Raw genomic sequence first — 23,584 nt, 5'->3', positions numbered from 1 at the left:
TATTTATTAATACAAATCTTAGCAGTTTTGTTGTATATGTAGCACTTAACTGAATTATACAGATATGGGTAATGGTAAGTGACTTATGTTGAGATCATTACAAGATGGTTGTTCATCTTTAAATACACATCCTCTAAAGTCATTTTAATATCATAAGTCAGAATGAAACCAAAATATCAAGATAAAACTGCAAGAGTAGATCTCTCATATGATTGTATATGAAATTGCCTAAGCATTAGTGAAGAGAATTTTTATCTCAGGTGGCATGCCTTCTTGGGATTTTTGAAATACATGTGCTAATTTTTTGTGGCATGCCTTTGTGGATGATGTGCATGTGGATGTGGATGAGTTCATGTGCTGATATGTGGATTATGTAATGCCCCTGACACATTTCAATGACACATGACTGCCTTATTCTCAGATTTAATCAGGGACTGTTTAGAGATTTTTATAGATGATTTCTCTGTTTGTGGTCAAGATTTTGATTCATGTTTGGCTAATTTGGAAAAGGTATTGCATATATGCATGGAGAAAAAGCTAGTGCTCAGTCGGAAAAAGTCCCATTTCATGGTTCAAGAGGGAATAGTTTTGGGACAAGGCCAAAGTGGAAGTGATCTAGAACCTTCCACTTCTCACCATCAACTGTCTGATCAACCATTTGAATCAATTTCACCCCTCCAATAAAAACTGTGTTTCATTGTATTTACCTTAAGTAATTTTACTTTGATCCTTGGTTCAATAGACTAATGGCGATGTTAGGAAGGCATCATTGGATTTTTTTTAGAACAAACGATTACACGAAGAAATAGCTAATTACAGGGAGGCAGTTTATTTTCTACTTTGAATTTTTATAAATAAATAAGGAATTATTGTTATCATGAAAAAGAAATGAAGTGGATGGGGGATAAGAAACAATATTAACTGGAGGTAGGTTGGATAAAAACATCTCTTGAAAGTTGGGCAACACTTTGTCTATGACTAGGACTTAATATCAGCATTTCCGAGATCACATTGCTTCTGCACCGGAAGCTCAACTTCATCCTTGGCTTCTGTTTTTTTTCCCCACACTACTGCATAGAGGCCGATTACAATGAACGTAGCACCCAGAACACTGAAAAACAGCAATCGTCAAACAATCAGTGGATGAAAATTGGAAGGCATAAGCGAGTTATTTTTAGTTACTATCAGTTTAAAAGCTCAACTTCATAAAGCGTTAACATCCCCACCTGACACTTAGTTCACGTAGTAATTATCTTGTTGCCCATTCCTAGTCCTTATGGCCACTGACACTGGATTAACACATTGATTATCCTCTTGTCATTTCCTAGTCCTTATGGCTACGGACACTAAGCTAACACATTGATTATCCTCTAGTCATTTCCTAGTCCTTATGGCCACTGACACTGGGTTAACACATTGATTATCCTCTTGTCATATCCTAGTTCTTAATGTAACCCTTCTAAAGTGGTAGGTACGCATCTGTGTGACTACCTATGGCAGAGGAGGATAGGGAGGGAGAAGGAAATAAAAAGAGAGCCGACACCTAAAAGTAGTACTACTTTTGTCAGTGTCCCTCACGAAAGGTGCAAAACAACTCACGAGAGACGCAAAACAACTCTTACCTTCCAAGGTGCAGCTTCTCCTGAAGCAAAAAGGACCCCATAATAGCCACAATGACCACCATCAAAGGGTTGAACACCGAAGCGTAAAGCGGGCCTTTCATACGGATGCACCACGTCATTACAGTCAAAGTTATCCCTGATGCCACCACACCCTGTATCAAGTTTTTCTCAAGGATCAATGGTCCGGACCAGTGTAAAGAAAATAGGAAGTTGGGTGAAGATTTTGACCACGTAAATGACGGTGAGAAGCCTAATATCAAAACCCATTTTCCACTCGTTCCAGTCCTTCTGCAAGAAGAAAGCGAAGACAGTGGATTGCGCTCCTCCCATTAGGCACATCAAAGCCGTGCTGGAGTAGACACAGGGATAGAACTGGCTCATCTTCGTCTGTGACAAAGAGAAAAGATTAGTGAAGCGTCTGGCGATAGTCTACATTTACCGTTCTCTGCTAAAATCACCTGAATAATCAACCAGATAGCGTAAGTGAGGCAGCTAGCGATGGCCAGTAGTGATCCGATTAGTCTACTGCTGAAGTCTAAGTGGGCAGGAGGTGGGCTATGAATTCCTCGGAGAAGGTCAACACGGCTATGCCACATCACTAATTCGGGGCCCTTGTAGAATGTAAGAATCATCGCTCCCCCTATCCCCACAATTGTTCCTGCCACCTTCGCCTTCCCTGGATTTGTCCTTATCCCCACCTTCTCCATTCTTTTAGAATCATCAAAATGAGAGAGATTAGCGTTAGAGAAAGAGAGAGAGCCTCCTTCAGCGGTTTTAAGCAAGAAAATAATCTTCGAACGAGTAATTAAACTATGTCGTTGAGAGAATGTGTGAATTGATGGAAGATAACTGTAGGCCTTTTGTAATATCCTCACCCGAAGAGAACTGCCAAGATGAATGTGGTGGCCGGGAGGAGATTAGTAATCGCGGAAGCGAACGTAGGTGTCGTAAGCTTAATGGCCGCGATATAGAGGTTCTGAGTTAAGGTCCCACTGCGTAGACGACAAACGATTAGAAGAAATTCTTAACAATCGTCAGCCATGAAAAAAATGCCGCGAGGAGTGGCCCAGCCTGCCAGCAAGCACCGGCGGCCTACCATAAAATTCAGCGACAAGAGTCTCTTGGAAGGATTCGGTGTTAGAAAACAACTCGCATGGGAAACATGAGCTAGGCCAAAAAACATTGATTCCTATTCTTTTGGACTTACCCGAATAACCCACAAAAGAAAGCTTGCATCAGGACCGTCCAAGTGATCCCCCGGTTAGTTTTCCTGCGACGAGAAGAATCGCAAACATCCAACGACGTCAGAAGAAATATCGGCAATGACGATGACGAAGATGTCCATAACGATGATTAAAAACAATGAAAAAATAAGCTAATGAGAAAATAATGATGACGATGATGATAATTATGGTTGATTCCAGTAAATCTCGTGTTTCTAAATAGAAAGAGACCGTTCGAAGAAGAAAGCAAGGGGGAGAAGGAAGGCAGCCCCGAAGATATGACGATAAGCTACAAGGATCCGTAAATCCATGCCGTCGTTAGCCGCTAGCTTGTATAGAATGTTCATTCCAGCAAAGACCGTCTGCACCAACACCATCCCCGCTGCCGGCTTCAATTCCTTCATCAAGGAACTCATGTCGACAGCCATCTACGACTCGGGCCACCTCCAGCAGAATTCAGAGCCTCTCCGAGAGAGATATCAAACAATATCTAATACTCTTTTTTCCTGGACAAAATTCCTAAAGAGAGAAGAAGAAGAAGAAGAAGAAGAAGAAGAAGAAGAAGAGACGGGATAGGAATCTATTTATATTGTATGGTGAAGGAGTAGGAGAGAATGACCGGTAGAAATCCAGGGCCTTCCTCAAGCAGAACGCGATGTCAGGTGTCCATAAATAATGGCGCCAGCGTTCAAGGTCGAGAGGTCAGGAGAGAACCTTTTGAGATAGATTATTTCATACACGTTACTTGTACGTGTCTTCACTCGTTTACAGACACTTCCGGACAACTGAATCTCATCCCAAATCCATCTGGACATTTCTGTGGAGGGTCCTCTAAGCTTTTGCATGCGTCAACCGATACGTCTTGACCAACGTCGTGGAGCTTTCATGCCTTTGACGAAGATGTGACGGTTGACGTAGGGCGCGGCGGCGGGTCAAAACTATTACTGTTTCTTGATCAAATCTTGCCCTTTCTTGATCAAATCTTAGAAAAATTAGCGGGTCAAAACTATTACTGTTTTCATGACGGATATTCAGGATATAATCAAATTGAAATTCATCTTAAGGACCAAGGGAAAACTACTTTTACATGCCCCTTTTGGAACATTTGCACTTAGGATAATGTCACTTGGATTATGTAATGCCCCTAACACATTTCAATGACGCATGATTGCCTTATTCTCAGATTTAATCAGTGACTGTTTAGAGATTTTTATAGATGATTTCTCTGTTTGTGGTCAAGATTTTGATTCATGTTTGGCTAATTTGGAAAAGGTATTGCATATATGCATGGAGAAAAAGCTAGTGCTCAGTCGGAAAAAGTCCCATTTCATGGTTCAAGAGGGAATAGTTTTGGGACAAGGCCAAAGTGGAAGTGATCTAGAACCTTCCACTTCTCACCAACACCAAGGAACATAGAGGATTCCTTGGCCACGCAGGCTTCTATAGACGATTCATCAAAGATTTTGTTAAGTTGTCTGAACCACTGACCAATTTATTAGTTAAAGATGCAATTTTTGAAATTAACGATACAGGGAAGAAAGCTTTCATTCAGATTAAGGAGGCTCTAGTGCAAGCACCAACTCCACAAGCACCAGATTGGAGTTTTTCCTTTGAGCTGGTGTGCGGTGCTTCTGACTTTGCGGTGGGTGCAGTCCTTGGTCAACGCATCGAAAAGACGCCAGTGGCCATCTATTACACTAGCAAAAGCTTAGTAGATGCCCAGGTAAATTACACTACAACTGAAAAGGAATTGCTAGCTATTGTTTTTGCTTTAAATAAATTTAGATCTTATTTACTAGGGAGTAAAATAGTTATATTTTCTGATCATGCTGCTATTAGATATTTGATAAATAAGAAGGAAGCTAAACCTAGGTCAATTAGATGGATTTTAGTAATGCAAGAATTTGATAGAGAAATTAAAGATAGATGTGGGTCTGAAAACTTTGTTGCCAATCATTTATCTAGATTACACGTCAACACTGCAATCCCTATTTCTGAAAACATACTTAATTAGCACAAAAAGAATCCCTTGGTTTGCACACATAGTTAATTATCTCGTTTCATGAAGAACCCCTGATGATTGGAACGAACAAGAGAAAAAGAAATTCCTTAGAGAAGTTCAATTTTATTTTTGGGAGGATCCTGAACTTTTTCACTTAGACATAGACATAGAAGTATTTTAGACTTTTATCATTCATCTTTTTGTGGTTGACATTTTTCTTCCAAGATTACAGCATCTAAAGTGCTTCAATGTGATTTCTTTTGGCCAACTTTATTTAGAGATTCTTTTGAGTTTTGTAAGAATTGCTTGAAATGTCAATCAATTGTAAATCTTAAGAAGAATCATGCTATGCCACGCAAACCTATTATTGAAATAGAACTATTTGATTTGTGGGACATAGATTTCATGGGACCTTTTCCACCATCACATGGGTACGAATATATTCTGATGGCGGTTGATTATGTGTCTAAGTGGGTTGAAGCAATTCCCACGAGGAAAAGTGATCATAAAGTCGTACTGAAAATTTTAACTCAAAATATATTGTCCCATTTTGGATGCCGTAGGGCAATCATTAGTGATGGTGAATCGCACTTCAATAACTCACATTTCAGGTCCCTCCTCAAGAAGTATGGGGTTCATCATTAGATGATAACTTCGTACCATCCACAAGCCAATGGCTAGGTTGAGGTTAGTAATCGTGAAATCAAAAAGATCCTTAAAAAGATCGTACACCCAGATGGTAAGGATTGGAGCAAAAGATTACCCGATGCATTATGGGCTTATAGGACAGCCTATAAGGGGCCCACTGGGATGTCCCCTTATAGGCTCATATTTGGAAAGGCATGCTTATTGGGCAATTAGAAAATTGAATTTTGCTATGGAAGATGAAGGGAAAAATCGTATGCTACAACACCGAGAATTGCAAGAACTAAAAACAGAAGCATACAAAAATTATGTAATTTACAAATCTAAAATGAAAGCCTTTCACGATAGCAAGTTAAACAGAAGAAATTTCTATGAAAATAAAAAATTATGGCTTTACAATTCTCGATTGAAATTGTTTCTAGGAAAGCTTAGGAGCAGATGGGATGGTCCATTTATCATTATTAAACTGTTTGATTATGGAGCTGTTTTGATTCAGATCCAAAGACAGGTAGACAGTTCAAGGTGAATGGGCAAAGGCTAAAACCATACTTGGAGCTAGAACCCCAACCTATGGAAGCAATGATAGACCTTCTTGAACCAAGGGTTTAGTCTTGCATTAGTATATTTTGTTTCATACCTAGATTTGCTGCTTTCATTTTTTACTTATCTTTCATTTGATCTCTTTTAACTATCTTTCAAGATAATTTTGAATTTTTATGAGAATAAAATACGGAAGCAACCATATCATGCACAAGGATCCATGGCAAGATAGTGACATGGAAGCAAAAGAATCACAGTTAGACTATCCTCTTCCTTCTGTTTTTATTTTCTTGCATTAGGGACAATGCATATTTTAATTGGGGGGAAGAAAAAAAAACTTTGGTTCCAAAATATTTTTATTCCTTACATATTTGAAAGTTGGGGGTAGATAATTATATGAATTTAATCATCCCCATCTTGGAGAATCAGTCATCCCGTGTCCTAGCAACATGAGTGTAGAAGTTAGGCTTGTGTAGCAGATCAAATATATCTCTTAATGGTACGAACCATGGTCTAGATGCATGTGTTTTTCTTCCAAATGGTTAGGATATCTGGCAGAGTGAGGAACAGACATGAAAATCAAAGGGTTGAAGTACTAATGTCTTAGGGGAATGCCGAGTGAGCCACCATCATCCACCCACGAATGAGTGAATCAAGTCCAAAGTTTCAAATCTCCACTAAGGGAATCTCTCTTGAGCTAAAAATGATCATATTTCAAATTTCTTAAGCACAGAATCACCTTCCTTGGGCCACCTTGAAATACCTTTTGAAACCTATATGTGTATCCTCATCACCCATTTTCCCTAGCTCACCCTTACCATTAACCCAATTTCACTCATTCTTATAGGTACCCATCTATTCCCCGCTAGGCCTATAATACTATCATTATTACTTCAAGCTCAATTTCACTCATCCTAGAATACTATCAAGATAGAGGGGGAGAGAGAGAGAGAGAGAGAGAGAGAGAGAGAAGAGAGTAGCTTTCCCTGCCCAGTGCCCACCTGTGGGGGGCGGATTTTTGCCTTCACTGTCGCATGGTCGCTCCGAGCTCTGTTCGTTTATGCACAGGAATATGTGGAGAAAGGCTCTTCGGGAGTCGCCTCCGCTCCACCTGCGACCTGCACTCCTCCACTCCACCCCCATCTTCTGCGGGAAATGGAAGAACAAATTCCACCCCAAGGTTCGATTTTTTTACCACGGTTCTTCTCTCTAAGTGTCATTCGCGCGTTTCTATTCTTGAGTTCTGTGCGGCCTCCGGTTCTTTCCTCGACGGGACATCCCTGAATTTTCTTCCTATCCCACGTCTTAAGTCGAGCTCAGGATCGAAAAGGGTATCCGAGGTTTCGATAAATATTGCAGCTTTCTCGAAATTTTGTACTCTCCCCGGTGAAATCATTTACTTTCTTCTGGGGGATCTTATTACTTGGGATTTCGCCATTCATTTGAGGAAGGTGTCGAAGTTTGGTCTTATTTTGATCTTTGTTAACGGTTTTGATTCATGGCGTTGGCTTCTATTTTCAGTGAAATCTTCATCTTCTGTCCTTATTCATTGGATTCCTTTTTCTGGCAAATGAACTGCGTAAAAAGTATCGAAGTGTTTTGAAATTTGAGTCTCATAATCTGAAATTTAGCATTATTGAACTCTGGCCTTCTTCTTGCAGGGTGAGACAGAAGAACAGAGGGCGCCAAAGGTATTTACAGTTGAAACACACAAGATATTTCTGTTCAATTGTAAACGCACTCTTGTGGAGAGAGAGATCTGAGTTTTGCTCTCTAAACCGTTTTTTATTCGTTGCATGAAGTTATGAATATTTCTCTTAAACTTTTTGCGGGCTAAATAATGAATTGTATCATTCATCGATGTTATTCTCGCCTTCTTTTTATGGACAGTTTTTTTAAAAAATGCAGAATTATATCAGATACATCGTCCGCCAGAAGCGAGCTGACACCAAGAGAGCCCTTAGAGATTTATTAAACAGCAGATCTTCTAACCCCTACTGCGTAATCCCTTTTCTTTGTTTCAACCTGAATTTGTATTGGTCGTGAAATTTATTGGAATTTCTTTTTCAGGACGAAGCTAATCGGTGGCATGAAGAAACAACTCCATCCAATCTAGAAGATTGTGAAGCTAAAAACCCATCAAAATCCAGGCAGCGTCGACAAACCAGAAGATTCAAACGCCACAGTATTAATCTTCTAATAATCCTAAAAATTCCACACGTCAGATTACCTGCATTGCAGTAGTGTGTGTTTGACGACCTAGATTTGAAATATTTTTCTTTCCAGATTCTAGAAAGGGCACCTGTAGCTTTGGCGCAGATGATGATCATGATGATACTGAAGTTTTCGAGGCAAGGTTTGGGAACAAATCCTATACCTGGACCTTCCGGTCATGGCGGGGCGTTGATCCTAGCAATCCATTTACAGGTTTTGAATGGAGACAAGGGACAGACAGTGATGGCAATGAGAAAAAATCATGGGACAGAGATAGTGACTTTGAAGATGAACTCGATCAGGATGATGATGATGACATGAACAATCGCGATCATCTCAAAAGATCGAATCATGTTGGAACACGATCCGACAGAGCTGCGCTTGGCCTCCGAGCTACTGGTCCCTTGAATATCACTGATGTGAAGATTGCGTATGCTCCATCCAACCACCCATTATCATTATGCATCCATTCATGACATGATCTTCACCAATGTAGTTATCCCATATACTCCACCCAACATCAAATCATCATCGCCATTATTCATCCATTCATGGCATGGTCTTTGTGGTCGTCGCAAAAGAGAATATTATATTTGCTTTATCCAACTGCCCGTGATCATCATGGTAATAATCATCACGATATTTGGCTGCAGATTCCGCATGGCAGCTCTGAAGTGGCACCCTGACCGGCATCAGGGGCCCTCTCAGGTTCGCTGCTCCATATATCTATCAATCATTTGAATTCTGCAATTGAACTCACTTTTGGATCTTGCAGCCTGCGGCAGAGGAAGAGTTCAAGCGCTGCCTCGAGTCCTACGAGACCCTATGCGAGGCTCTGAGCTCAGAAAAAGGTAAAGAAGCAGAGAGGTAGCGGGAGAGGGAAGAACTTGAAGCAGAGGATGACGGAGGAGGAGATAGCGAGGGGTAAGGTGCAGAAGAAGAATGCAGAGTAAAGAGACAATTTTCATTTGAGTATGCACAGATAGTGGACATCCTACATCTTTTATACATCATTCTGCAGGTGGGCTGGTCCCATCACTGCCTTCTGGTGAAAATGGACAGGATGCTGAAGAAGGTATTACACAGCTTTCATAGCTCCACTGGCATGTCCTAGTTTTCCATCTTTTCCATCATTTTTTAAAGTGTAGTTGGATGGTGCAGTTTCATAAAATTATGAGAGGAAAATAACATTTTTTACTTCTCTCAAAAATCTTTCTGTCCGGTTCTTCTCTCTGTATTGGCGACACTAAGATGAGGCATGAAAGAACATTTTTTATCTCTCTAACTACATGTATGTTTTCTCTCTCCATGTAAGTGACTATAAGATGTGGGGAAAAAACCCTTTTCTATATTGACACAATCCGAACGTAGGCCCAGGATCCACAAGAGACGCAACGATAGTTTCCAAAATATACTTCTCAGATGCCTGAGAAGGAAAGAGTGATTGGAGAAGGGTTGCCAAGAGAGGAAATGTGGTGAGTGGTGCGACCCTAGGATGTGAGGTGGTCTTCAGAACTGAGTTCATTGCCTGAGCTTTGCCCTGTGCAAAGGAGAGGTTCTCCGAAGGTAAAACAACAGGTTATGAAGATAATGAGAGAGAAGGGATACTCGCAATACTTTTCTGTGAGGGAAGAATGTTTGTAGATTCCTTGGGTAGAACTTACCAGCCTTCGGTCCTTGTTGGGATTTTTTTCATGAGTACACAGTAGAAGCAATCATCTTCCCCATTTATGTTGAAATCATGAAAACTCGTTGAGCTATGTTCATGGAATGACACAAACAGTGATAATGCATGGTAGTAATGCTGATTTGGCTCAGGTGATATCTAGCTGCTGAGAGGTTTCCCACATACATGGCTTGAAGATGAGAGATAGTCACATGGTGGACTCCACAACCCACTTCTGAAACAACTAGGCAAAGGCAGCTCCTCTCCAAAGAATGGGTGTCTCTATCTTGAGAACAACAAGGCTGGATGATGTTAGAAAACCAATGATAGAAGGGTGCAGGCAACAATCACAACCAAGTCCCATATGGATCCAAGCCATCAATCAGGTCAAGAGGCAGCATAGGACACCTGCCCACAACCGTGTCCTACCAGCACCGTCAATCAAGTTTCATCCAGTCCCAACCAATCAACTGAAACTTAACTCACCTAGAAGGAATAAGCCAACTCAAACTTAATTCACCTAATGGTGGTGCACAATCGACCAACCATCAATAATTTAATTCACACCCAGTAGAGATAAGACATGAATCCATATCACTCAAACTGTAACATATTACATTGGTACTATTCAATGGTTTGGGGTCAAAACGATGTGACACTCAAGGATCATGTAAAGAGTCCTTCTGACTCAGCAGTATAAAAGTGAACCTCTTTCAAGGATACGTTGGGCCAAGCTTCCACAAAACATCAAATCAGATCAAAATGATGTGACACTCAAGGATCATGTAAAGAGTCTTTTTGACTCAGCGTATAACAGTGAACCTCTTTCAAGGATATGTTGGGCCCAAGTTTCCTCAAAACATCAAATCAGATCAATAAAATTATGCTTTTATAATTCTTTTTTTCCACACATTTTTAGATTTGCTCTTTTATTATTCACCATTTAAGAATAAAATGAGAATTATGATTTATTGTCCTAAGCTCTTTTATTATCCACCATCTAAGAATAAAATGAGAATTTATGATTTATTGTCCTAAGCTCTTTTGTTATTCACCATCTAAGAATAAAATGAGAATTTATGATTTATTTTCCTAAGCTCTATTTTTCAATATATTTTATTGATTTTTGAGACTAACCCCACTTGACTCCTCAGAGTCAAGTAGATTTTTCACGTCCTCTTGGAGTTTTATTCGAAAAATATGACTTAGGTAAATACAATGGTTAGTTTGGGGTAAAATGGAAGAACAAGAGAAACCCAAGCCATCTCATAAATAAGAAGATGCCCAATACACGAGAAGCCCACTCGAGAAGCCTATTCAAATCTCCATAATATTAAATCCAATGGAAGAATTCTGGAAGTAACCCATAATTTGAATTCGAAAGGTCTATTTTCAAATCTGGAAAATGGGGATGTGGATCAAGGCTGGAAATCAACTAATCCTAGCCCTCCAAACCCTTGATATTAAATCCAATGTCCGGGAGAGTTAGTCCATTTCTATTTAATATCTTATCCCCTCTCTTTATATCTCATGTTGGATTTTTGCACCCAACTTGTTGGAGGTCTAGTGCATCAGATTTATTTAATCCATTCTTGTTCTACAAGATTGTGGGAGAGAAAGTTCAAAGTTGATCAAGTAATCCTAGCCCTCCAAACCCTTGGAATTAAGAGCATCATTTGGCCCTTGGTGGAAGTGACAAAAAGGATTGTGCGTTCTCCTGAACGTTTGATTTGAATTTTCTCACTATTTTTTCTAGGTAAACATTCTATAATATAGCCAAGCGTTTCAAGCTTTCCAGCACATCAAACAACACTAAAAAATTCCTCGCGTAGAAAAAGTTATAATGTTATTCATCCACTACCCATTTCAGCTCAATTATGCCACCCAGTGGTGTGGCGTCGCCCACAAATTTTGTCTTGGGAAGGGCAACGTAAGGTTCTATTTGTACTTAAAAACTACCCAAAAATTCTTTAAAATCAGACTAAATTATTAGAACCCAATAGAAAAAAAATAATATTTAACTCATTCTTTAAACTAATTTTGACTAGTTTTCCTTAATTTCCTTGATTTATTATTTAGAAAATGGTTTTAAAATACAGAAAAATATAAAATCATCTATAATAATAATTTTAAAATATTTTTGAATTGTAATTTACTCTCTCATTAACTGCTACTTGTGGATTCGACCCTTACCTACCCTATTGTTGCATAAATCAGAATCTTAAATGACTTATTTAACCCAAAATTTTGGTTTATGAGTTCCCTGTCTCCTGCCTCAAACATAATGGTGCATGCATGACTAGAGAAGGTAATAAGTTCTCACCGGCTCTTTTCTTTCTTGCCACACAGTGCATTCTATTCACTCAGTGGTATGTTCTATTCATTACTTTTTTGGATGGGCACTTTTTTTCTCATCTTTTATAACATTATTCATTTTCCTTCTTCAAAGGTTGTTAATGCTTCTGGCCTGATATATATGGCTTTCAACTTAACGTTATTTCAATTGATGCAAAGAGGATAGTGTGCTTATTATACTCTCATTTCCAATGTAAGAGACTACTCTTATACTTTAAAAGCACTTACACTAATGGTTGCTCGGTGCTGAGACCAATTGGCAAAGAATAATAATCTCAAAATAATTACGATTTAAATTAGCTTTATCTAGGGATTTTTCAATACAAAGACAAGAGACCAGGCCAGAAGTCTCTAGCACAAAGGAGATACTCACTCAAGCGTATACTTAGGATGTCATAGTTTGTGGGTGCCATGTGACGGAGGCAAATTCCATATTAATTTGAATATCGTTAAAAATATAGAAACACACTCAGACATATAGTTAGAGTAAGGTATCCCAAGGGACTGGCCTTTAGAGATGTATTTGACAGTTGAGTAGTTATGGGGTAATACTAACAATAATAATAATAATAATAATAATAATAATAATAATAATAATAATATAATGAAGATTGCGGATAGTATAAGATAACTAGTTAATCAGTGAGAAAATATAAAGTATATAAGAGAACGAGATCTGAGAGAGAAATCAGATATTACTTATATATTATAGATAATAAAAATAATAAAGAAGTGAGAGATGGAGCAAGAGTTTTGAGTAATGTTAGTATAAGTAATGGAATAAGTAGAGAATTTTAATAAGATATATAAAATTCTAAAGTTCTATGAATAGAGGTTAGGGGTTTACTTAATTAATAGAAATTATTAGTATGTATATCTTAGAAAGGAGAAATAAGGAATTCTATATCCATTAGGATGCAGATTAAGGGGATAGATAAATACTTATATGCATCCTAAGAGTTTAATCTTAAGTGAGTTTGGTAAGTTTATGATATAATTATCTAGCCAGCAAGATAGGGAGGGACAAATTAAGAGAGGACAAAGGGCTAGTAAGAGTAATTAAGAAGTATATATATTATTAGGGTCGCAAATAGTAATAGAATATGATTAATATAGGTATAATTTTTTTATAGAATTAATATATTTATTTTACATATTTTTCTATTTTTATAGTAGAAAATTGGGGGTGAAGGGGTAGTTCGGTCGAGCACCCTTGAGGTTTTTGACATAATGCCCGAAAGAGGTCAGAGTAAGGAAGTATATAATCTTTATATTGAAATATGTAGCTTTTATAAGGAAAATCTGGAATAAACTTAGATAAATTTATTTATATCTTTGATTGCACCCCAGGTGCTTGATGAAATACCCAAATGAAAATGATTCCTAAAAATCTAATGAAATTGATATTGTCTTCTATTCAAACTGAAATCAATCAATGCAGGAGTGTATATCACATGAATTTCCACCTGATTGAGCATTAAATAGACCTGATCCACCCTGAGTTGATGAGCAAGGATGGTGAAGCCGGTCACTGCTTCCGAGCCTTGGTGTGCAGCCCCTTAGCTATTCTCCCCCGTCCTGGCACAAATCGTAGTCATATTCAGCGTCCTTTGGCTCTGTCCAAAGCTCCAACCTCCCAGGCCATCCTAGTGCATTGGACGGCCTGGATGTCCCTCCCATGCCATTAACGGGGCTTGAAGGCCCCTAATTCTGCACTTTTTTACCATTCCCTAGCGGCGGCAACGAGAGCTAGGGGAGGGGTGTGACAACCCTCTAACCGCTCTTGGAGGGTTGATGGCCTTGGCGTCCCCCCCCCCCACAAAAACCACTGTATGACAACGGCATCGATGGAGAAGGGTGGAGATGGACAGAATTGCCCATGGCCATCCGATCCTCTTCATCAGGAATCTGCAGCTACGATTGAATCACAGTTGTGGACCCTCTTTAAAATCGGTGTACCCCCAGCCATGTAAGCATCTTTGTCAACATGCCCTGACAGCTGCCCGTCTTGTGATTTGTCGATTCGTGTGGCTCCCTGTCCGTGTCAGCTGAGACAGCCAATCAGAAGGTCTGAAAAAGAAATAAAAAAAGTTAAAAAAGACAAGGTAGTCTCACTGTCCAATCTTCTTAAAGAAGATCAGACGGATGAGATCATATCCATCTATTTAAGATAGCCGAAATGACATGGGCTTCGGGTCAGGTAGGCGCAAAAGCCGGTCACACTTCTAAGTTTCTCAAGCATCATGGACCCTTGGGGCGCGAATCTTTTGTTCCTTCTTGGCCCAGCCCGATGCGCGATGAAGAAACATTCAAACTTAATCCCATATTGAAACGATTTAAAAGATGAAACACTATAAAATCTCAACGGATACAATAAATTGAAAATAAATGAATTCCCTCAATTGTATGCGCAGACTTCTCCTTTGCTTTTATGCACATGCTGTTGGGCCTCTGGGCCATATTATGTGCATTCTAAGGGGGCCAACTGTTGGGCTGCTGGTGTGGCGGTGTCACCGGCTGGCTTGAGTGTCACCGGCTCTACCCCCTTCAGCTGGCCACAAGCATTATTTTTTATTATTATATTTTTTATATGTATATAATTTGTTCCTTTATATGTATCTCCTCATTCAACTTTGATTTCTTCACTGCAAAAATATAGGCTGACATACTAGATAGAGCATTAACTTCATAATAATTAACAATGTTTTAAACATATTTTCACTAAGAAATTCTTGGTCATTTAAATTATGTAAAAATTACATTAGAAATTCATTGTTTTATCACTTGCTCTATTTAGTTCACGAGATGCAAATTATTGTAAAGTTGAAGATAACACACATGAAATGATCCCAAAATGACCTTAAAATGTGTACGATTTCATGCCACATTTTGGGTCTCTCACCATGGTTCTTCTCTTTTGAAAAATTGGGGGCAACTAACTTATTTTATCAATCATCACTCAACATGCATATAACAATTTTCTGCTACTAACAAATTGAAGTGATATGTCATCAATATAATAATAGAATATAATTTTGTTATGACAATGGTAAGAATCCACAACTTCTGTATTACAAGTGATATGAAACTATGACTGCAACCCACATATTTAAGTCGATAAATATCCTTTGTTATTCACAATTTGTGGATTCTGAATATAATCTAGTTCTTACTTCTTCTGTTTTATTTCCCCCTCTCTTCTCTACCTTCAAATCTTCAAGTTTTTACATGGTATCAGAAGTGTAAAGCCTAATGGCACTTATACACAAAGATGAAATTTTTTCTTCAAATCATACAACTAGTGCTGTAGTAATACCACAACTATTTTTTTCCACTCATGCAAATGTTTGAAATACCCTACACGCTGGTATGTCTACTCCTTAAAGCTTATTCCATAAATATTTGTTCTCTAAGAAAAAAAAATTATCCTCTGATTCAAACCTCCAAACTCAGCAAATTTATTAAAAAACCCTCTTACTATCTGCTTCATATCTGAAAGACGGAATACTCAACTTAATCATGATTATGATGCTTGGGCTTGTTTAGATCAACACGCATTTATTTTAGTTTATGCTACCATGCATAGTAAGATACAGTGCTGCTAAAAATATCTGTGGCAATGTATATAGAAGTTTTTTAGGAACGAATATGCGCAGGATCATGAGCCTACATACCAAACTTCAATAGATCACTAAAGGAGAGAAGTTAATTAATAAGAACATTCAAGAAATCAAGTCACTAAGTGAAAATTTATCTTCAGCACGAAAACCATTCAGCAAAGACGTGTTCATTTTTGCTCTTGTTACAGGTATTTTATATATTTATGTTTATCTGTTATCATGCCCCTATTCCCCAAACATTCTGGGATTTCGAAGTACATATTAGAGTTTTCCTCATTAGTAGAATGCCCATGTCAGTATTACATTGCAAACCACTTTTTAAGAAAACAGTTTTGACAACAGCCCATTGATTATCTTTTAAAACATTCTTTTGGTTTTGTTGTCTGTATCCTAAACCATGATACTAACAGAATTTCATAAAGATAAGAAAACTGTGTTTTTGGGTTACATTGAAAGCATCAAGGCAATCAGTGTACGTCACTTCAAAATCTAAAGTATTCTTTAATGAAAAAACATTTCCATTGAAATCCATCTAACCTGTCAAAAACTTACTTCACTCTCAACAACCTCTTGTACACTAAAGAATGTCTCCCCATCACCCTTTCTCTCTATCTCACTATAAATCTTCAAAATGTGACCTGTAGCTGCAGCTTTCTCTAGCTAACAACCAGTGGAAGAGGAGGGTGTAAGAGGGAAACTGAAGTGTGGTCAGGATAGGCAATATGGAATGTAGCGGACGGAAAAGCATCAGTGGGGAAATTGGGGGAGATGAAGTGGAGAATGAACTGAGGGCCAAGAAGGGTGACTGGAGGTGATGAGATGAAAAAAATTCAAGGTCTAGAGTAGGTGATGATGATAGCAGCGGGAATGAGGTGGTGAAGAGGGGAGAAGAGGGCCGAACAGAACTGGGCATGGGAATATGGGGTCAATATGACCCTTGTTTGTCTCTTTATCTATCTCTAGATCTCTCTATATCTCTATATATGTATCATTTTCCTCTATATTTATATATTCCTATATCTATATATATATATATATATATTCCTATATATATTTATTTTTTTTATGTCAAATGTCCAAAACCAATATCGGATACTAACATTCACCATTGACCATAGTGGGGCGAGATCCATTCTATTATTGGATGTCATCATGTGACATCATTTTATTTTTATGGGATATTGGATATCGATTGGTGTAATATCAGAAATGAGGACAGATAGAGGGCAAACGCTACATGTAACAGGCTCATCATCAACTTCAGTCGGACTCTATCATCAAATCTCATGATAACTAATGAACCTATTATATGTCATGTATTTATACATATTTTAAGGGCATTTTGGGATAAATTTATGTGTATTTAACTCTATTTCATGAAATATTGCATGTCATGCACTAAATAGAACAAATTATGAAAATGATGCATTTTAACATCATTTTATGCATGTTTTACAATTTTCATTAAAATATACATTTAAGATCCATTTAATTTCCTAATATTCTACTTAGCATCTGTTCTATGAAATCGCAGGGAGAAGGATCTATATTTAATTTGCAGGAAGGGATGGAGAAATTTTATTTTGAAATAAAAATATATATATATAAAAAGTTGTTTTGGGCCGCCGGCTATGGGGTATCCTCGAGTACAGGACGTCAAGCTAACAGCCAGGCCAGCGAGCGGGGACGCTCAAGCCGGCCCAATCGCAGGCGACGCCGATCGCACTACGGAGCCCAAACACGGCAGCACAACTGGGCCCATAACCGAGCCCGTCAAGGTCCCTGAGCGGATCGCATGGGAGGTATGTATTTTTGTCGTTTTAATTCACCAGTAGAAACATACTGACATTTATATATTGTAGCATATTTTGAAATAATTCAATATGGGATAGCGAACTTGCAATCAAATTCGCATCGGGTCGGGCCACCTTGAGCGACCATAATCGCGGCTCAACGGGCCGCGATTAGACAAAAATATGGAGTAAAAAATTTGAACCGGGCTTCGAGCCAATCAGGCCCGAAGCCCGACTCTTTTCGGGCTTATTTAAAGACGGATAAGATCACAACCGTCCGATCTTTATAAAAAGATCGGACGGTAGAGATCCAGTCCGTCTATTTAACAAGGTTCTTTATTTTCTTTTCTCAGGCTGACGCAGCCGCGGGGCTCGATGGCGAATGAATCAAAGATGGCAAAGGTGACGTGGACGGCCCATGTGGACGATGACGAGGTGCTGATGTGGCGAGGATCAGGGTGCACCGTAAAAGAGGGTCCATGGCTGCGATTTAATCGCAGCCGTTGGAACGTTATAAACTCGATCGGACGGCCAGGGGCATTTTCATCCTATTTAGCCCCTGGCCGTCGACTCCGCCGGCCGGAGGTGATCCAACGGCCCGGGAGGACCCCTAGAGCTGCCCCCTTCCATCTGACGGCATCGAGGCTTATTCCCAGGCCGTTAAGAAGGGGCCGAGAGCCCTCAATTCGTCATCTCCAGCCGCAAGAACAAAGGGACGGGGGAGAGCTCTCGCAGGTGACCCAGCAGTCGACGAGGTGTCGTGACACACCTCCGAGCTCAGAGGACTCTCGAGGAGGTCTAGGAGATCAGCTCTTCATCGAGTTGCACCCGTACGGAGGAGGAGAACAGGTGAACGACCAGACGGAAGCTCAGCGACGGTGACCGGCGCCGCTATCCCTGTTCTTTGAATCAGGGCGTTCGGTGAGAGCTAATCTTTGTAGATAATTCCCTTATTCATCCGCTTTGAGCCTAGCGGAAAGATTTATCAGACATTTCATGATATAGCTGCATTATCGATTTTTTTTATTCGCCGTTTTCTTGGGGTTATTTCATCGAACACCTAGAGTGTTCGATGAACAGTATTTGATTTACGTAAGTTTTAAAGCAGTCGACCTTATAAAAACTAAAAAAATATATCTCTGTATCTTGTGGGCATTCTGTCGAACACCTTGCGGTTGTCTGACAGAAGTACGCGCCATACTCTCTTCTCTCTTAATTCTGATTCTCTTTCGGGCATTCTGTCGAACACCCTGTGGGCATTCGACAGAAATACATTAAAAAGCAATCTCCCGCTTCTCATTCGGGTCATTCGCTGAACACCTTAAGGGCGTTCAACGGAAGACAGTGGTATCTTCGATTTCACCTACAAAAATTAAACAAAAAACGTATAAAAATTAGAATATCTTATACATACCTACAAACTTTGACCCACCTTTGGGAATTTGGTCGAACACCTACCTGGTGTTCGACTAAATCCTTCTATATCTCATTAAATCCATCATATAAAAATCTATACAAATATATTCTACCACCTTCTTAACTTAGTAATACTTCTCTTCACTTCTATCTATTTACCAAAATCCTTACCATATTATAGTTAGATACTCCTTTATAAATCCTTCTTGCTTCTAACTTCTTATTACTAAGTAATCTTATTAAATACTCTGTATTTCTTTACTAATTACATTACCCCTATTATTAAATATAATATTCACCTCCTTACATAACCAAATATTTTTCTCTTCTCTCATATCCTTATTAAACTAATATTCTCTATACTTTCTTATCACTTATCTCTTCTCATTCTTAATAGATTTAGTATTATCATTATATTTTAGTAAAGATAACTCGACTATCAAATTTAACCTAAAAAACCAGTCCCTGTAAAGACTACCTTACTCTCATCTATACGCCTTGAGTAAGTTTCAACTTTTATAAATTTATTTGATTAAAGGCAATTAATTACAACGACCATAAAAATTTATTCACGCAATTTGCCTTCATCAATAACTTAATTTTTACAAGCATTAAAAATAGGAAGGGACATCATGATCATTCTTAGAAGCATCAAGATAGTTTCCATTTGCCGGTTCCCAGGGAAGGATCTCCCACCGCTAACCTCCTCAGTCTTCAGTTCCCTTTCTTTCTCTTCCCACTGCTTCCTTACTCCAGTCACCTTTGGTATCAGAGAAAGCAGAATCGAGAAAATTAAAGTGGTTTCCCACCAAGAAACCCTTCTAGGATGCAAGGAAATTCAACATCTTCTCAAATGAAGAGCTTTATCGGTCCCCTGCATGGTTAAAATGAAGGGAGCTGAGATTTTGGCCAGACCGCACCGATGCAGACCAGAACACCACTTATGTTTCCTCTGGCTTTCACAATCTCTTTCTCTCTATCTCTCTCAATATCTCATCCTTCCTTGATCTTTCTCAATATATATCTCATTCTTTGTTCTCTCACTATTTTTTGCTCATTGTCTTCCCCTCTAACTCTTCCTATTGTCGTGCACATCTTTCCCTCACTCTCCCCTCCACTCCGACTGTATCTCTCATTCATTCTTGCATTCTCACTCATATTGATCCCTCATCCTTCCTCCCATTCTCTTTTTCTCTCATTATCTCACGCTCTATATGTTTCAATCTCGCATTTGTTCTTTCACTTTCAGCTCATAATCTCTCATCCATTCTCATTCTCTTCCTTTTTATTTCTCTCAATATCTCATCTTTTCTTGCTTTGTCTCCCTCTATCTCTCTCAACTGCTCATTCTTCACACACTCTATCCCTCTCCCCGTCTCCTCTTCCGCTAACTCTTCCTCATCATATCTGTGTCTTCCCATCTAAATTTACCCTCTCTCTAACTGTGTATCTTTAACTCTCCCTCTCTCATCCTCTAGTTCATTCTCACTTTCTTTGGCAAGGGAACGAAGTCATACACAAAGTTACATTGGATGCATGAAAAAGGGTCGTGTGTTCCGAGATTCTAGGCAGAATTGGTAAGTTTCTACCTCCTGAGACAGATGTTTCCTCCCTATTTCTTTATTTATTTTGAGAATTTTTCTTTTCCAGGTATGAGCTTCTGTTTGGTCTTCTAGGATCAGAGTACTTTCTCCATGCTTACGGGCCTTTGTACGCTCTTTCTACTAATGTTGTTGCGAGCTTGGTAACCTTAAGAAACAACAGGCAAGTTTCACTCTTTAGGTAGTCAAGCAAATCACACTTTTAGATCATTTTTTGAATTTTGAAATAAAATTATTATTATTATTATTATTAATCTTGTTTGATGTTTATAATGAACTTCATCAACCCATGCATGACTTGAAACACTAGTGGACACTAATGGAATTGTGATGTGATGTGATCACTAAGGAAACTATATGGAAACAATATCACTATCGGGTCCTACGTATATGATATATATGGCTGATCATGTGCCCATTACTATGGAAACACTAAGGACAGATGGCGGGTGCTCTTTCAGGAATTAGTTCACTGAATTTATCCATATGACACCATGAATGGTATTATACATCAATGTCAATAAGGTTGAATCATGTCATGGTTGTTTAAGTGGTGCACTAACCTGAAATATCAAAATAAATCTTATGTTTGGAAAACTACGTTTTAACGATGTAAGATTCAAATACGCCTTACTCTTATATTGGAGGAAGTGCACAAAGGTGACACATAAATCCAAAACGATAGTAATATATATGTGCAATTCTAGCTAATTTATCTACTTCTTTATCTTTATCTAGATATATTATCAACATTTATGTTAAGTTGTGTTACAACATGAAATAAAATCACATTTGTCTAATTTGGAGTTGATGATTGTCATTTGTGGGCCTAACCCCACTTAACTTGTTGAGTTAATGGAATGAATCTCACTCTCTTCTTAGTTTATGTGGAAGATGCAGGAATTAGGTGAAACTTTCATGAATAATTGGGATAATTAAATGAAGGAGAAGCTATTTGGCCCAAAGGAGCAGGCCCAGCCACAACCTTGGGCCAAGAAAGGAGGCCCAAATCAAGACAGTTGGCTCTAGTCTAAAGGCCCACTAAGGAAGCTCCGCTAAGCCCACTATGAGAGGCATCTTGGGCCAAAGAAAAGAGGGCAAGGGGAAGGTCCAGTCATGATTATTTATGAACATTTAGGTGCTTGGATGCTGGTTGGAGGACACCCTTGGACGTGGATCCAACCCAGAGAAGAAGATCCAGCCATTCAATCCATAAAACATCCAAGGGTGGAGACTTAAAGATAGCACATTTAATGCTAATTAAGGAAAGAAGTCTTGAACATCCCTGGGGTATTTAAAAGGTCTCAATGCTGATTGGAGGACCATAATGACGTGGATCATGACCCAGAAAAGAAGATCTGGCCATCCATTGTATTAAAAATCTAATGGCTCTCATTTGCTCTCTCTCCCTATATAAACCCCTGCACCCTATTGTAATATTCATGTTGTGATTCAAGCCAAAGTAATGTTTGGTGGCCTAAGTGCAATTGAGTCATAGATCCATTCATCTTAGTGAGTGCCAGGCTGAGCAGGAAGCATCCAGGGCTGAAGAAGTAGGTGGAAAGGAGAAGAAGAAGTCCCTTGGGCCTTGGAGGGTTTGACAAAGAGGTTACCTTCTTATTTCTCTTTTTTCACTCTTACATATTTCTATTTTGTCTTTTAGTTAGTCTTGGAGTGGCTAGCCAATATCCACACGATTCCAACACATCCAACCACGCTCAAAAGTTCATTCTAGAACTCATTCTAGAGTGAAGTTAGTGCCATGCTGATTCATTTCCTATTTTAGTTTGGCTTTAAATATTCCTAAAAAAATCCCAAAAATTTATTTTCTGCTTTCTAATATTATTATAAATCTTTTTAATTATATTTTAAATATCTTTTTTTATATGTTTATTAGTTATTTATCTTCGTAGGTAGTAAACCCACTTCTAAAATTCATAAAAAATCATAACTAAAGCACAAATTCATTAGGAAAAACCCTTGCTCCCTGTGGATCAACCCTTACTCTCCCTACGCTAGTAAGGTTATTATAATTTTTTGATGTTTTAATTCGGATAAACAAACGACACTAATTAGTGAAGTTAGCTCATCACTAAGTACCTATAAAATCTGAATTATCAGTGATTGAGTGGTAAAGATAGGATCATCCACTTTTGTTATAGGAATTTGTTTCGAGGAAGAAGATGCATTAAATCTCTGGCCAGGGTAGTGGACTCATAGCGAAGACATTCTCCAATGATCCCCCTTACTCATAAATAGTAACCAAATGACAAATTATGGTTTCCATTGGTTCATATACTTACGGGTTAAAAGACATTTTTTCATTATGATCATTCTACTCACTCCACTAGTGTGGCTTGATGGTGAGAAGATCCGCTAGATCTTCAAAAAGAGTTTGGGAGAAAGAAGAGTAGTTTCACCTTTGGACTAATCACATGGATACGTCAAGAGTCTGGACATGTGAACAACTTGAAGAGTCTGGCCCGTGGAGAAAGTCAAGGGTGGAATTAGTTCCCCACAAAGTGATATCATCATCTAACATTTTGTAGAATAGTTATATACAATATATATATATATATATATTGATTTACAGCTTCCACTGCATGAAAAGGAGTTTTTCAGTAGTGAATCAGATTAACATGACATGAGTAGATCCTTATCGCTGGATCACATTTCCAAATGTGATCACATAACTAAAATAGAAATGGATCCATCAATTCAGTTCTACATTGATAACTTGATAAATGTGCCCATAATTCTATGCTTTTTTCATGGGCATCTAAATACTCAATTCATCATGCTATTGAGTAGGTTATTTCATTATTTCTGAATTTCATATGAATATGATTTTATGCATATTTTGTCATTTTAACTAAACCTTTACCGA

The 23,584-nt window shown here is 38.6% G+C and overlaps 2 protein-coding genes across 5 annotated transcripts; one reads left to right on the top strand and one right to left on the bottom strand.

The window, feature by feature from the left end:
• Positions 1 to 917: 917 nt before the first annotated feature.
• Positions 918 to 3,453, bottom strand: LOC144705972 (WAT1-related protein At1g25270-like). Its single transcript, XM_078578852.1, has 7 exons — positions 3,077 to 3,453; positions 2,830 to 2,892; positions 2,498 to 2,614; positions 2,081 to 2,330; positions 1,851 to 2,009; positions 1,623 to 1,774; positions 918 to 1,111 (listed from the first exon to the last, which is right to left on the bottom strand). Exons 1-7 carry the CDS (start codon positions 3,271 to 3,273, stop codon positions 979 to 981), a joined length of 1,071 nt encoding a protein of 356 aa, XP_078434978.1. The 5' UTR covers positions 3,274 to 3,453; the 3' UTR covers positions 918 to 978.
• A 3,508-nt stretch (positions 3,454 to 6,961) lies between these two features.
• LOC144705903 (uncharacterized) lies at positions 6,962 to 9,456 on the top strand. Of its 4 annotated transcripts, none has more exons than XR_013582144.1 (8): positions 6,962 to 7,212; positions 7,694 to 7,723; positions 7,941 to 8,033; positions 8,103 to 8,217; positions 8,319 to 8,676; positions 8,900 to 8,954; positions 9,022 to 9,170; positions 9,268 to 9,456. XR_013582144.1 is itself a non-coding variant. In XM_078578765.1 (8 exons), the coding sequence occupies exons 1-8, from the start codon at positions 7,093 to 7,095 to the stop codon at positions 9,115 to 9,117; spliced, it is 819 nt and encodes a 272-aa protein (XP_078434891.1). In that variant the 5' UTR covers positions 6,962 to 7,092; the 3' UTR covers positions 9,118 to 9,456. The 4 variants fall into 4 exon arrangements, 2 of the variants coding, with proteins under 2 accessions (XP_078434891.1, XP_078434890.1); XR_013582145.1 differs by having other exon boundaries at positions 9,022 to 9,175; XM_078578765.1 differs by having other exon boundaries at positions 8,296 to 8,388; positions 8,460 to 8,676; positions 9,022 to 9,456.
• The last annotated feature ends 14,128 nt before the right edge of the window (positions 9,457 to 23,584 follow it).

This window comes from Wolffia australiana, chromosome 7, assembly GCF_029677425.1.
Source record: "Wolffia australiana isolate 7733 chromosome 7, ASM2967742v1".
Classification (NCBI taxonomy): Eukaryota; Viridiplantae; Streptophyta; class Magnoliopsida; order Alismatales; family Araceae; genus Wolffia; species Wolffia australiana.
The sequence above is the reverse complement of the archived record's forward strand: the minus strand, read 5'-3'. Positions and strand labels throughout refer to the sequence as shown.

Excerpts from the sequence above, each read along its gene's own strand:
- LOC144705903 (XM_078578764.1), top strand. The coding sequence starts at position 7,093 with ATGCACAGGAATATGTGGAGAAAGGCTCTTCGGGAGTCGCCTCCGCTC. Across the intron at positions 8,034-8,102 it reads GATCTTCTAACCCCTACTGC|GACGAAGCTAATCGGTGGCA; the intron begins GTAATCCCTTTT and ends TTTCTTTTTCAG. Across the intron at positions 8,218-8,318 it reads CAGAAGATTCAAACGCCACA|ATTCTAGAAAGGGCACCTGT; the intron begins GTATTAATCTTC and ends TTTTCTTTCCAG.
- LOC144705972 (XM_078578852.1), bottom strand. The coding sequence starts at position 3,273 with ATGGCTGTCGACATGAGTTCCTTGATGAAGGAATTGAAGCCGGCAGCG. Across the intron at positions 2,615-2,829 it reads TTCTTTTGTGGGTTATTCGG|TGGGACCTTAACTCAGAACC; the intron begins GTAAGTCCAAAA and ends TCGTCTACGCAG. Across the intron at positions 2,331-2,497 it reads ATCTTGGCAGTTCTCTTCGG|AATGGAGAAGGTGGGGATAA; the intron begins GTGAGGATATTA and ends TGATTCTAAAAG.